Source organism: Dromiciops gliroides, chromosome 2 (genome assembly GCF_019393635.1).
Source record: "Dromiciops gliroides isolate mDroGli1 chromosome 2, mDroGli1.pri, whole genome shotgun sequence".
NCBI classification, from domain to species: Eukaryota; Metazoa; Chordata; class Mammalia; order Microbiotheria; family Microbiotheriidae; genus Dromiciops; species Dromiciops gliroides.
In genome coordinates this window covers 467,382,636-467,396,442 of record NC_057862.1, presented here as the reverse complement: position 1 = coordinate 467,396,442, position 13,807 = coordinate 467,382,636, and the positions used below count along the sequence as shown (strand labels likewise).

The window sequence follows — 13,807 nt, the reverse complement described above, 5'->3', positions numbered from 1 at the left end:
TTGAATGTTTTTGAATGTTCCTGGGTACTCAGTTCCTGGCTCTCTACTTTTCCTTCTCTCCATAAATCTACTTAATACAGAGAAGCATGGGAAGACTTACACTCACAGATACAAAGTAAAGTAAACAGAGCCAGGAAAATGAGATACACAAGGATGACAACAAGGTCGATCAAAAGGACAAACACCCCAAAATAATAGAAACTGCTTTCTAGAAGTAGTCCATCCTAACCATTTCAATGAGTTGCCTCTCACATTTATGTTTTCAGCCCTGACATGAGATCCAGTGCTGTATCTCCAACTGCCTATCTGGACATTTCCACTTAGATGCCTGGCCTTCATGACATAGTGAAAAGAACATAGGATTTGGAGTCAGGTTATTTAGGTTCAAATTTTGGCTCTGGTACTTACCAGCTGTATGGACTTGTAGAAGTCATTTAAACTCTCTGAGCCTCAGTTTATTCTTCTACAAAATAGAGATACAATCACTAGCATTATCATATCACTGGTTGTAAATCTTGAAATTACATACATGTGTACATATACACATTGTTGTTGGTCTACACTCATTTCAGTCATATCCAACTCTTTATGACCCCATATAGAGTTTTCTTGGCAAAAATAAGGAGTGGTTTGCAGTTTCTTTCTCCAGCTCATTTTATAGATGAGGAAACTAAGGCAAATAGGGTTAAGTGACTTGCCCAGGGTCACACAACTAGGAAGTGTCTGAGGCCAGACTTGAACTCAGAAAGATGAATCTTCCTGACTCTAAACCCAGCACTCTATCCACTGCACCACCTAGTTGCCCTACATAAACACATATGTATACATATATGTTATTAGTATTAGTTCATTATTATTATCATTCCTCTCTTCATTGGAACTGTTGGTTCTCATCAGTTAGCTGTCCCCCTCCTTGGTCATAGTCCCTTTCAGTAGTCAATCAGTCAATATGCATTTATTAAGTGTCCACTATGTACCAGGTGCTATGCTTAATGCTGGGGATACAAAGAAAGTCAAAAGTTGGCTATTTCCTGAAGCATTGAGACATACATAAGGTAGAAGAGGAAAAAGTTCACCCATGCATGAATATATGGCTCCATTTTTAAGTAGGTCATGGGATCCACCCATCCCTTTTCATTATCATAGAATGGGGCACAAATGGAAACAGTTCAATAAAAAATTTCTCATGTCACAAATAAATGAATGAATGAATGAATGAATAAATAAATAAATAAATAAATAAATAAATTAGATAGATAAATGACAGGTAGGTTGTGATTTGTGATGGTGGATGGAATGTCTGAAATGATGAAATCCTAGATCCTTGAGGTTTGAGCTAATGCAATTGAAGTGCTCAGTCTTCATATCTGAGCTATAAGAAAATACTTAATTTTATATTCTGCTACCAAGCAAGCTCCTTTTGCCTTTCTTTGTTTCTGAATTGTTTATCTTAGTATCTGGCACATAGTAAATATTTAATAAATGATTAGTAATCGACTGACTGAATAGCTCAGTAACTCTCTAAGAAAATAAGTGACAGAAACCTGAATGAGTGGAAGGAGTTTACATACTGGGAGTTCCCTTTACTATTGAAATCACAGGCCTGAAAACTGTCTCCCCCCAACCCTTTTCAAAAACAAACAATAAACAACTACACTAGAATCTAGGTCATACAAGTTGTCTGAATTTCTTTTTAATTACTTCAAGCTAATAGAGAGAGGCCAGAGCAAACCAAGCCAGGCTAATTAATACTAAATGCTTCATTTCATTCTTTAGATCCCTGCTCTAGCAGAAGCAGGCTACCGGGTTATTGTTCCAGATATGAAAGGCTATGGTGATTCTTCTTCCCCACCTGGTGAGTTCATTTTTATAGGGTTTATCAAATGAGACATTTATAAAGTGCTTAGCATAATGTTTGGTGTATAGTAAGCACTTAATAAAAGTTTATTCTCTTCCTTTCTCCCTTCTAAATAAATAATTCTGTTACTCATCTTAAGTACTTTCCATCCTTCCTGACCTGTCCCGGCCTAAGCCCTATACAGGACTGGAAGATAGGTGACTAGGTTCAACCACTTACTAGGAGTATGACCTGAAGGCAAATCATTTCACCCTGTCTGAGCCTTATTGTCCTCACTTCTCAAATGTAAGGGTCAGACTAGTTGACCTCTAGGGCAGCTAGGTGGCTCAGTGGATAGAGTATGGGGCTTGGAATCAGGAAGACTCATCTTTATGAGATCAAATCTAGCCTCAGACATTTACTAGCTATGTGACCTTCAGCAAGTCACTTAACCCTGTTTGCCTCAGTTTTCTCATCTGTAAAAATGAGCTAGAGAAGGAAATGGCAAAGCACTCCAGTATCTTTGCCAAGAAAACTCCAATTGGGGTCACAAAGGGTTGGACACAAATGAAACGACTCAACAACAAGAAAAGTTGGTCTCTAGGGTCTTTTCGATTCTTTCAAATCTTAATCCTATTCCTGATGCTTGCTATCAGTGTAACCTTGAATCAACAAATGTTCTTGTGTTTCAAAGGCCCCTCTGCCCATGGATCCCTCAGCATGTAGTTTAGCTAGATTGAACCTACTTATTAATCCCCTCCTTTTTCAAGGGCATGCTTCCCATTGAGTTATAGGCCTCCCTGCCTTTGGTTTGAAGCCACCTGGTCACAGATAATCCTATTCCCTACTTAGGTTCTCCATATGTAAAGTAGGGATACTAACAGCCTCTACCTTACAGGGTAAGTATCAGTATCAAATGAGATATTATGTGTGAAGCACTTTGCAAACCCTTAAAGCAATAGATAGATAGATATAGATATAGAAGTTGTTGTTGCCTATGGAATAAGTCAAGAGAGGAGCTTGAAACATGAGCATCTGAGAAACTCAGGACAGGTTGTAAGAAGTTACATGATAGAAATTATTTTTTTCTCTTTCTTTTAGAAATAGAAGAATATTCCCAGGAAGTCATATGTAAGGTAAGGAAGGACTGTTTGGCAACATTTTTTCAATCCTATTTCACTAATGCAGGCCCTGCCCTTAGGAAGCTAATTGAATTCCCTCCTAGAAAGACAGAATGAGCCACATACTTTTCTAAGTCTCTATTCACTTAGTCTTCACTCTGATTACCTAAGCTGCCTTCTCAGTTTAATGTTGAAATGTGGGAATTATTTCTGTAATGATGCCCAAGAGTCATGAAGAATTAGTGCACTTGGTCTTTTTCTTCAGCACCTGGCCAGCGGGTCAACTAATAGCAATGCCTGTCAAACCTGTGACATTCCAATCTAGATGGTTGTTTGGATGGTGGAAATACAGAAGGATCCAGTGGAGCCTCCAAGATTCAAAATCAATAAAAAAGTTCCTTTATTCCTTCTAATTGGGTAGGGATAATACGTAATTGCTGCTCTTGATACATAAAGAGATGGTGAGAGAACACCTAGTGGCTCTGGATTACTACAAGTCACCAGTCTCAGATGAATTACTACATCATTAGGGAATTAAGAGCTGCTACACGATTGTTTAAGCCATTGTCAGTGATAGATGAAAGATCCTGTAGAATAGAAAAGGAACCAAAGGATCAGAGAAGGGAAAATGTTCTACTTTTCTAAAAGGAGAAGGAAGTGAAGACTGTAGGCCTGTGAGCTTGACTTTGATTCCTGCAAAATTCTAGCCTACATAATCAATGAGATGGTTAGTGGGCATCTTGAAAAAGAAGGCACAATTACTAATAGCCAGTAAGGCTTCACCAAGAACACGTGATACCAAACTAACCTTACTTCATTTTGTTGTCAGGGTTATTAACCTGACAGGTTAGGGGAGCTCTGCAAGGCATTCGATAAAGTAGCTCGTATTATTTTTGTAGAAAGGATGAAGAGATATGGATTATAGTCAATATTATGGCTAGTTGGATTCAGAGGAGGTTTCTCTATTAAAATGTAAGCTCTGGGGCAGCTAGGTCTTGCAATGGATACAGCACCAGCCCTGGATTCAGGAGAACCTGAGTTCAAATCAGGCCTTAGACACTTGACACTAGCTGTATGACCTTGGGCAGGTCATTTAACCCTCATTGCCCCACCCCCCAAAAATGTAAGCTCTTTAGCAGCAGGACTAGTCTTGTTTTAGAATATTGATTTTGGAATTTCCCTTTCCATCCTTCTAAGTCCTCCACTTCTCTTCCCTTTTGTTGCATATTGTCCAGAACTAGGGAAATGATTATCCTTCTGTACTCTACTTTGATTGGAGGGGTGTAGTCTGTGTACTTTTGCTGCTGAGCCCCTTTCAGGGCTGCTTTCCACCAGTGGCATCCACCCGATTTACCCTCTGGCTCCAAGAAACTGTAGTATTCACAGCAGTCACACCCCAGTAAAGCCTTTTGGCTAATGGACTAAACCATGTTGAGAATAACCGAGGGGTCTCAAACCCTTTGGTGAGTTAAAAAGGTATCTGGGGGCAGCTAGGTGGCACAGTGGATAGAACACCGGCCCTGGAGTCAGGAGTACCTGAGTTCAAATCCGGCCTCAGACACTTAACACTTACTAGCTGTGTGACCCTGGGCAAGTCACTTAACCCCAATTGCCTCACTTAAAAAAAAAAAAAAAAAGGTATCTGCACCAAACATGTGAAGACTTACCCCAGCGGAATGGGTGCATGAGAAAAATGTGTTCCAGTCCATGAAGGTGGCTGAAGCAGGCACTGTGGAATGCTTAGACACTGATGATGCCAAGGTCATCCCCTGCATCCTGGGCCATTACCAGTCATCTTGACTTTTGTCTTGCCACTGAACTTTGATGAATCTGGAAGGGAAAATGAGGCCAATGACTTTGAGCGACTCTTCCTCACTTAAATTCAGTTTTCCCCATATAATTTTACCTATCTCAGAGTCCTGTGGCAACAGGACAGTGATGAAAGCAGCAGGTACAGATACACTGGGAGCTGTAATGACAACCTTACGTACAGGTGGCCCAGGGAATAGGGTCATCTTCTCACTGGACAGAAGCAGCAGTGGGCTTGGCAGCCTCCTAGGTTTCTGATCAGCCTTTTAGAAGGGCCACACTTCCTGGTTTGAGGAAGGAGCTAGAAAACATGCCCTAAAAATTGTCTATTTCACCCTGGCCTGTTTATAATGACAGATGGGGATCCCACCTGTGACATTTAAAATTTAATATGTGGTTGCCTTATTCCTGTCCCAAGTGTAGGGAAAATTAGCTAGGGTTTACTTATAAATTGAAAGCTTTAGCACCAGTTTTGGGCATTAAGCATTTATTAGTGAAAAAGAAAACACCTGGGTCAGAAAGCCAAGAAAAAGCCTATCTAGCCAGTAGTTTTCAAGTTCTCCACCACCAGCCTGTTTGAGTGACAAACTGACAGAGGAAGCTCCCTCCCTGTCCCAAGGAGAGGTGGTCCTTCCACCCTGCTTCAAGCTAATTGGCTAGCATTATCCAAATCCATTGGTTCACTGGACTTGAGGGTGGTCCCGTGTTGAGGTCAGAGTCCACGGCTTCTGAGAACAATACTCTCTTGAGGGCCAGGCAGATGTGGTTTCAATTGAATTAACTTTAAGTAAGTTAATCATGAAGTCAGTCAATCTCAGTCAATCCAATCCATCTGGGACCTTTGGGCATTGGCAAAGCCCATTATTTTCTCACAAAATAGAAAAAAAATTACAAAAACTTTTGCAAAGATGATTCCACTTACCATTGGTACATGTAATATGTGCACACTTATGAACAACATGAAATCCAGTAGAAAAATAGCTTTTGTTTCTGGGGAACTCTGCAGGTACTGCATCCAAATAACAGCCCTGATTGCAACAAGGCTGGCAAATGAAGGCTGGCTTACCAAACTTGGAACTGGATGCATGTTTTCCTGGAGTGGCTCCAGTGAATGGGAGCACCATGAAACCGGCTTAGGTTTTGCAATCAAAACTAATCATTAGATTACAACAAGCTTGTACACCTACCAAAAGGAGTGAATGAGGGGCTCATGACAATGCAATTGCCACTTGCAGGAAAGTGCTATGCCCCCATCCTCAGTGTATATGATCCGACCATGATGAGTCCTGATGAAGTAAAAAATATTTTGAAGACCCAGAGACCCTTATCATCAATGTGCCAAAAGAGAACAAGCTTATAATTCCAGGTGACTTTAATGCCAGAGTAGGAACAGACTACCAGACATGGCAGAGAGTTCTTGGGAGGAATGGCATCACAAATAGCAATGGTCACTTACTACTGAAGATTTGTACATCTCATGACCTCATCACCTACAACATCTTCTATTTACCTAAGTGCAATAAAACTTCATGGATATACCATGGCAACAAACATTGCTATTTAATACATGATGTCATTGTACAGAGAAGAGACAGACAGGATGTGAGAATTACCAAGGCAATGTGTGTGGCTGAGTGCTGGACTGATAATAGATTCTCCAAGCTAAATATTTGCATTCAACAAAAGTGGCACCCCCAAGACAAAGTGACTACCAAAAGACTTAATATCAACGAATTAGAGTGCTTCTTTGAGTGGGAACAGTTCATTGCTAGCTTAGAAGGAAAGTTGAATCAACACATGGTTAGCAACAGTAGAGCAGAAAGAAAAAGAGTGGGAGCTTTCAGAGACTTGGTATGCAGCACTAAATTTACTCATCTGGGTCAGAACACTCACAAATATCAAGATTGGTTTAACAAAAGTGATGGAGAAATTCAGAGGCTGATAAATGAAAAACAAGAAGTCCATAGGGCTTACCAGCAGGATAGTTTATCTGTCTCCACGAAGGCAGCATTTAACTTTATCAAAAGTAAAGTTCAAGAGAAATTTAGAGAGATCTCAGGATTCTTGACCCAGTAAGAAAACAGATGAAATTCAGTTTTACACTGATAGTAACCATCCAAAACACTTTTATGGTGCCCTGAAGGGTATATAGGGGCCAACGACCTATGATGCATTTCAAATACTCAGTGCTGATTGGAACCACATTGATTAGTGATAAGGACATGATCCTAGAGAGGTGGACTGAAGTCTTCTGAAGTGTCCTTAACAGACCATCATCAATCAATGCTGAAACCATTGACCTTTTACCTCTTCCAACTGAAGAAGAGGGTTTGAATGCCATTAGGCTCCTCTTCTGTGGCAAAGCACCTGGTGCTGATTCTATTCCAGGTGAAATTTACAAGATAGGAAGTCCCCTGCTCGTACCAAAGCTGACTGGAATTTTCCAGGTTATATGGCAAGAGGAAGTTATCCTTCATGAGTTCAAGGATGCTTCTGTTGTCCATTTCTATGAAGGAAAGGGAACTAGGTTGTACTGTGACAGTCATAGGAAGGTCTCTCTCTTAGTCATTGCTGGCCAGAATCCTTTTTAATAGGCTGATCCTTCACCTGGAAGATGGCCGCCCACCTGAGAGGCCAGTATAGGTTCTGGATAATGGATGAATCACTTGAGCTTTCCTAGTCACCAGTGGAGTGAAGTAAGACCATGTACAAGCCATTACTAAAGTGGAGGGAAAGTTAGTGCATGATTTTTCTTTTCTCTGCAGGTGATCATGCACTCAATGCAGCCTCTGAGACTGATATTCAGCAAAGTATGGATTGATCCTCTGCTGTTCATTCTCATTTTGGCCTAACAATTAATACCAAGAAAACATAGCTGCTCCATCAGCCGGCATCATCCATCATGGAAGCATCAGTGGCAGCAAATGGAGAAATGTTGAATGCTGTGGATAAGATCATTTACCTGGACAGTATACTTTCTGGGAATGTCCACATAGATGATGAGGTGGATGCGCATATTGCCAGAGTGAGCTCAGTGTTTGGGAGTATCCAAAGGAAAATGTATCAGAGAAGAAATTTTACAAAACTGTTGCGTTGACCTCATTGTTGTTTCCCTGTGACCCCTGGACACTATGCCAGTGAGATTCCAGGAAATGAAATTGTTTCCATTTGAATTGTCTTGAGGAAATTCTGAAGATCCCCTGGCAAGATGAGGTAGTTGACAATGAGGTCCTTTCTCAAGCTAAACTGCCAAGCATTCAAACTCTATTGCAGAGAGAGCTACTTCGATGGGCTGGCCATGTTTGAATGCCAAACATATGTTTGCCTAAAAGATTATTTTATGGAGAACTTACACAAGACAAGCACTCATATGGAAGTCAGAAGAAGTGATAAAAGGACACTTTCAAGGTCTCTGTGGTGAACTTTGGAATCAGTTGTGTGACATTGAGAGATACTTGCAAGGGACCTCCCAGCATGGTGTCCCCACATCAAAAAAAGGTGCTGTGCTCAATGAGCAAAGCAGAATTGCAGTAGCTCAAAAAATGTGAGATGCACAAATTTGGAAACATCTCCACCCCAAATGTCCACATGGACTATTTGTGCCCTACCTGTGGTAGAACCTTCCGAGCTCATATTAGTCTGATCAGCCACAATCAGACACACTGCCCTTTACTCCAACATTGTGATATCATTTTGGTTTTCTTTGTTAATGGAGAACAACCAACCAATCAACCAACCAAACCTTGAGAACATCTGGAATATTGAGTTTCATACAGAGTAGCAATTTTTGGACTGACATTGGTAAGCCAGAGAACATCTAGAAGAAGGCAGCTAATATACTGGAGGGTCTTGAAATTATGACCATATGAGGATGATTTGAAGGAACCAGGGTTTTTAGCCTACCGAAGAGTAGACCCTGGTAGAGCAATATGGCTGTCTTCAAGTATTTGAAGGACTATCAATAGAGATAAGGGGTTCAATTTTTCTGTTTGATGTCAGAGGACAGAACCAGGAATTGTGGATGGAGGTTCTAATGAAGCAAATTTAGACTTAAATCCAGGAAATATTTTTGAACAATTAGAGTTTTTCAGAAATGGAGAGAACTTTCTTGGGAGTTTGTGGATTTTCCCTTATGAGAGAGAGGTGTTCCAGCAGAGATTGGATGACCAATTATTGGATATGTCACAATGGGAATTCTTTTTTTCAGATATGAGTTGGACAAGATGACTGCCACAGTTGTTTCTAACTCTAAAATTCTGTCTTTCTGTGACAATCCAATAAGCATTTGTTGAACACCAACAATGTGTGAGGCACTGTGCTAGGAACTGAAGAGACAGAGACAAAATAAAAAAATAGTCCCTGTCCTCACTGTTTACACTGTAAATATTTTATATATACAGAGTTGTTTGTATGCCATTTCCCCCATTTGGTTGTGAGCTTCTTGAGAGTTGGGGCTGATTTTGCTTTCCTTTATATCCCTAATGGTTAGCACAGTGGCTGCATATAGTAAGCACCTAATAAAAGTGTATTCATTGTGAGTATTAGGGGAGATACAGGAATATAAGTAAACTTTGGACTTTTGCTAGTACTGAGAACAATCCCTAAATGGGGGGCTTAATTGGGTAAAACGATATATTCAAAAAAGTAGTGAAATATTTGAAATGCAGCAAATGACATGATTTCTGCCTTGGAAGAGTTTATAATCTAACAAAAGAATAAGACTAATACATCTAACAAAAACACATCCATGGGAAGTACCAAAATATATGCTAAAGAAATTGCAGCCAGACAGAAAATGTCTGTAAATTACTTTGTAAAGCTTAAAGTGCTATTTGGCATTTTCCCTCCAAAACTCTTAGTATTATTAGCTCATTCTTCTCATCTATCCCAATGTTTAGATACAAGCGACTATCTTGCTATTATCCCTTTACAGTCAATCCTCTATAGATTCTTGCAATGTAGATAAAAGAACTGCTTTTTTTTTCAGTTGAACAATAGTATTTGCATTACTATTATTGTTATCCCTGTGCAAGGAGGAGAAGACAAGGGCTAGAGTGATTCCAAAATCAGGATCCCCAAACTAGATATCTGAGTGAATATGCCTGTTGAGGTACTGAGGGGACATTTCTAACTTTTATTATTTTTTTTTCTTCCTTAGGAGTTAATTACTTTCCTGGATAAGTTGGTAAGAAATTCCCAACCTTGGGCCAGTCACTCTAAGGTGGAAATAATCAATGAAGCACTCTAAGAAGGAGTGTATGGTTTGAGGTGGACTTTGAAAGGTAGCCAGGATTCTAAGGTGCAGAGAAAGGAAGGAGGAAGGTATACTATGGGGAGGTGGTGGAAGTAGATGATGGGAAAGGAATATGTGATGAAATGCTAGATTTAGAGCTGGAAGGAATTTTAGAGAACATTGAGTCCAACTATCTCACTTTACAGATAAGGAAACTGAGACCCAGTGAGGTTGAACAACTTCCGAAGATCATACAGGCAGTAGAATGGATGTTCTAGCCAGGGTCCTCTGATTCTAATTCCCATGCACTTTCCAGGTCAGGGATGGGAAATATAGAGTTAACCACATATTAGTTATAGTTGAAGTACTCAGAGTAGATGAAATCTCCAAGGAAAAGATTATTGAAAGAGAAGTAAAAAGTAGAAATTTAAGGAGACTTTTAGGGTACATTTTGGGTATGAGGAGAACAACCAGTGGTTTCCGTGATAGGAAAATCAGAACAATGTAGTGTAGAAGCTAAAAAGAAAGTTTCTTTAATTTTTTTTCTTTCAATTAACAAGCACTTATTATCTCTCTTATACCCTACTGGGAAAAAAAAACAAACAATGAAAAAAGGAGAAACTGTTGTGACATATATGCAGAGTCCAGGAAAACAAATCCCCACATTAGACATTCCAAAAATAGGTTTCTCCTTGTGCATCTTGAGCCTATTGCCCCTCTGTCAGGAGGTGGGTCATTGATTGGTTCTCTAGAATCATGGTTGGTCATTGCCTTGATCATAATTCTTAAGTCTTTCAAAGTTGTTTATCTTTACAATGTTGTTATGGTAGAAATAATTTTCTTGGTTCTTTTTTCTTCACTCTCTATCAGTTCATACAAATCTTCCCCGGTTTCCTTGAAACCAGTAGGAGTTCACAAAGGGTACATAGGGAATGGGGAGTATTCAGTGATATCAGAGGTCAAGGAGAATGAGCTCAGATAAAAAGCCAATGGATTTGGTAATTATTAGGTGGGTTATTGGTAACCTTCCAGGACTATCAATTAGTCTACAGGCATATATTAAGTGTCTGTTATGTTCCAGACATGGTGCTAAGCAGACCAAGAAAAAAATAATCCCTGCTCTTGAGGAGTTAATACTCTAACAGGTTAAACCAAGAATGTTAAGTTGTCATAGACAAGGCAGTGAATATTAACCACTTGTTCAAAAAGTTTGGAGGGTAGGAAATGGGATGGGAGCCTAAAGGTTTTAGTATTATCAAGTGGAAACTTTTGGGGATGGGGAGAATCTTTCAAATTTGAAAGCAAGGCAGAAGAAGCTAGTGGAGACAGAGATCAAAGATACCAGGGGGTGGGTAATTGAGAGAGCAGAATTCTTGAAGAAGTGAAAGCAAATAGGAATAAGAGACAACAAGGGCCTTCATTTTAGAAAAGGGTTGGGATAATTCCCTTTGAAACAGGATGGAAGAGAGAATGAATGGATACAGTGTCAGATGGGTTTTGAAGTGGAGAGGAGACAAGATGAAGGATATCATCTAAGTTAGGGATATGGGAAAGCTGTTATGAAAATTATTTTAGGAAATCCAGGAGAGAGAAATAAAAAGATCACTGAGCAGCCAAGTAAGATGAAACTCTATTTTGTAACCTCCTTTAGCAAGAATTCTCGTTCTTTAGGGCCTGGGAGCTACCTTTTTGCTGATCCCCCACTCCCTTCCAGACCTCATCTCATATATGTTTCTATTCTCCAGGGCATTCCACAGGCAGTGTTTATTGGCCATGACTGGGGTGGTATGCTGGTGTGGAACCTGGCCCTCTTCTATCCAGAGAGAATGAGGTAACTACAGAACACAGACAGTGGGGTGGGGTGGAGCCAGCAAGGGGTGGAAAGAGCACCCCTTTCTGGACCTCAATGTCCCAAACTATAAGATGAGAAGATTAAACTATATGACTTCTAAGGATTCTTATAACTCTAATTTTTTTTATTGGTAATATAGTTTCACTTGGGATCAAATTCCTGAACCACCCAGTGTTTGAACTATCTGGTAGGGTAGCATATGAGCTTATTAACACATTAGCAAGTATTACCTAATTGGTCTGAATATAGGCAACATCTCTCCCCTCCCCTAATTCCCAAATCTGGTTTATATAAAATCTAAAAGTAGCCTATAATTGGCTACATATACATGCATACATGCATAAATGCATACATGCATAAATGCATACATAATGGAGTGGATCTAATCAGTCACACGCTCATGGAGGGTATATGATTTGAATTGGGCCTTAAAGGGTTGCTAGGATGCTGAGACAGAAAGAGGAAGCTATAATGGGGGTTGGTGATAGAGAAGGAAGAGGGGATAGAATTTTACGTGTGTGTGTGTGTGTGTGTGTGTGTACACATATATACAAACATTTTCTTTTGGATTTGTCAAACATTTATAGAACACCAATTGTATGCCAGGCACTGTGATAAGTTCTGGGAACTCAAAGACACAAAAATATCCCTGCCCTTGAGAAAGTTATATTTTACTGAGAGGAAAAAGGATTTGTGTGAACATAGAGAACTCTATATAGAAAGAGATATGATTTTTGCTGTGTAACTTGTATTCAAGGGATAGTATGACCCAGGCAAGTCACAGAACCCCTCTGGGCTCTGGAAAATGCTTAGAACAACTTACCTATTATCAGTGGTGTCAAACTCAGAAACAGAGGCCACTAAATCATACCAAAAGATCCCCAGTTTCATACTGACTTAGAAAACCACATATTAACATTATCTATATTTTATTGTATTTTTATTTCTTTTGTTAAATATTTTCCAATTATATTTTAATCTGTTTTGGGCCACACTCAGGAGTGTTGAGGCATGGAACACATTTTGGATGTCTTTATCCTATATGGTTTAGTGAGGAGTTTTCTCACCAGGAGTTCTTTATACATGCAAGTCATATGACTGAGCAACTGTCCTCTGCCCTACTTTCCAAACCTCTACCCTTCCCCTATCCTCCAAAACATATATTCAGGGTATTCTCTATTTTGGGCCAATATTGTAGTTTAGGAAGCCAATATCTTAGAAGGTCTCTGAAATTCTAGGATGCCAATTTATTTGGGATTCTTTTGGCCATAGAATCCTGGGGTAGCCTATGCCAAATGCTGGAACCTTTAGGTTGGGAAACATAGAATCTTAGTATTTTCAAGCTGGAGTACACCTTAAAAAAGAAGGTAGAGTGAAGATGGCAGAGTACAGGTAGCAACTCAGCTGAACTCTCCCAATATTCTCCTCCAAATAACTTTAAAATAACTCCTCAAATGGAATTATGGAGAAACATAGCCCAGAAAAAATGGTCTGGGTGAAAATTTTTTTCCAACCTAAATAACTTAGGAGGTCAACAGGAAAAGTCTATGACACTGGGAGAAGAGGGGGATGGGGAGCCTGCCTAGAGCATGGTAGCAGCACAAGCAGCAGTCTTAGAGGTGGCTATGACATCAGCAACAGCAACTTCCAAAGCTTTCAGCCCAGAGATGGTAGGAGAGTTAGATAACTGGTCAGAAAGAGATTACAGAGAACCTTTTGCTAACATTGGGCGCAGCTTGCACTAGTTGGCTATTCCATTGCTTATACCTAGTTCTGGATCAAAGTTCCAGGGCAGAGGGGAGTGCTTTTGGTCAGTCACAAGGGAGGAGTCCTGGTCACAGAGGAGTGCTAGTACTTGAAGCTGTAGGGGAGGATGGGACCTGGTCATGGGTACCGGGGACCTGGTCATAGTTCCAAGGCCAAGAGGAGGTCCAGCACTTGCACCTAAGGAGCAG

General features: G+C 40.1%; 1 protein-coding gene across 1 annotated transcript in view; it reads left to right on the top strand.

The window, feature by feature from the left end:
* The window catches only part of EPHX2 (epoxide hydrolase 2), a 70,034-nt gene that overhangs the window by 29,431 nt on the left and 26,796 nt on the right, over positions 1-13,807 (top strand). The window contains exons 8-11 of the mRNA XM_043987919.1: positions 1,777-1,855; positions 2,939-2,973; positions 9,926-9,952; positions 11,746-11,831. Coding sequence (XP_043843854.1) covers positions 1,777-1,855; positions 2,939-2,973; positions 9,926-9,952; positions 11,746-11,831 — 227 coding nt within the window. The remainder of the gene's footprint in view (positions 1-1,776; positions 1,856-2,938; positions 2,974-9,925; positions 9,953-11,745; positions 11,832-13,807) is intronic.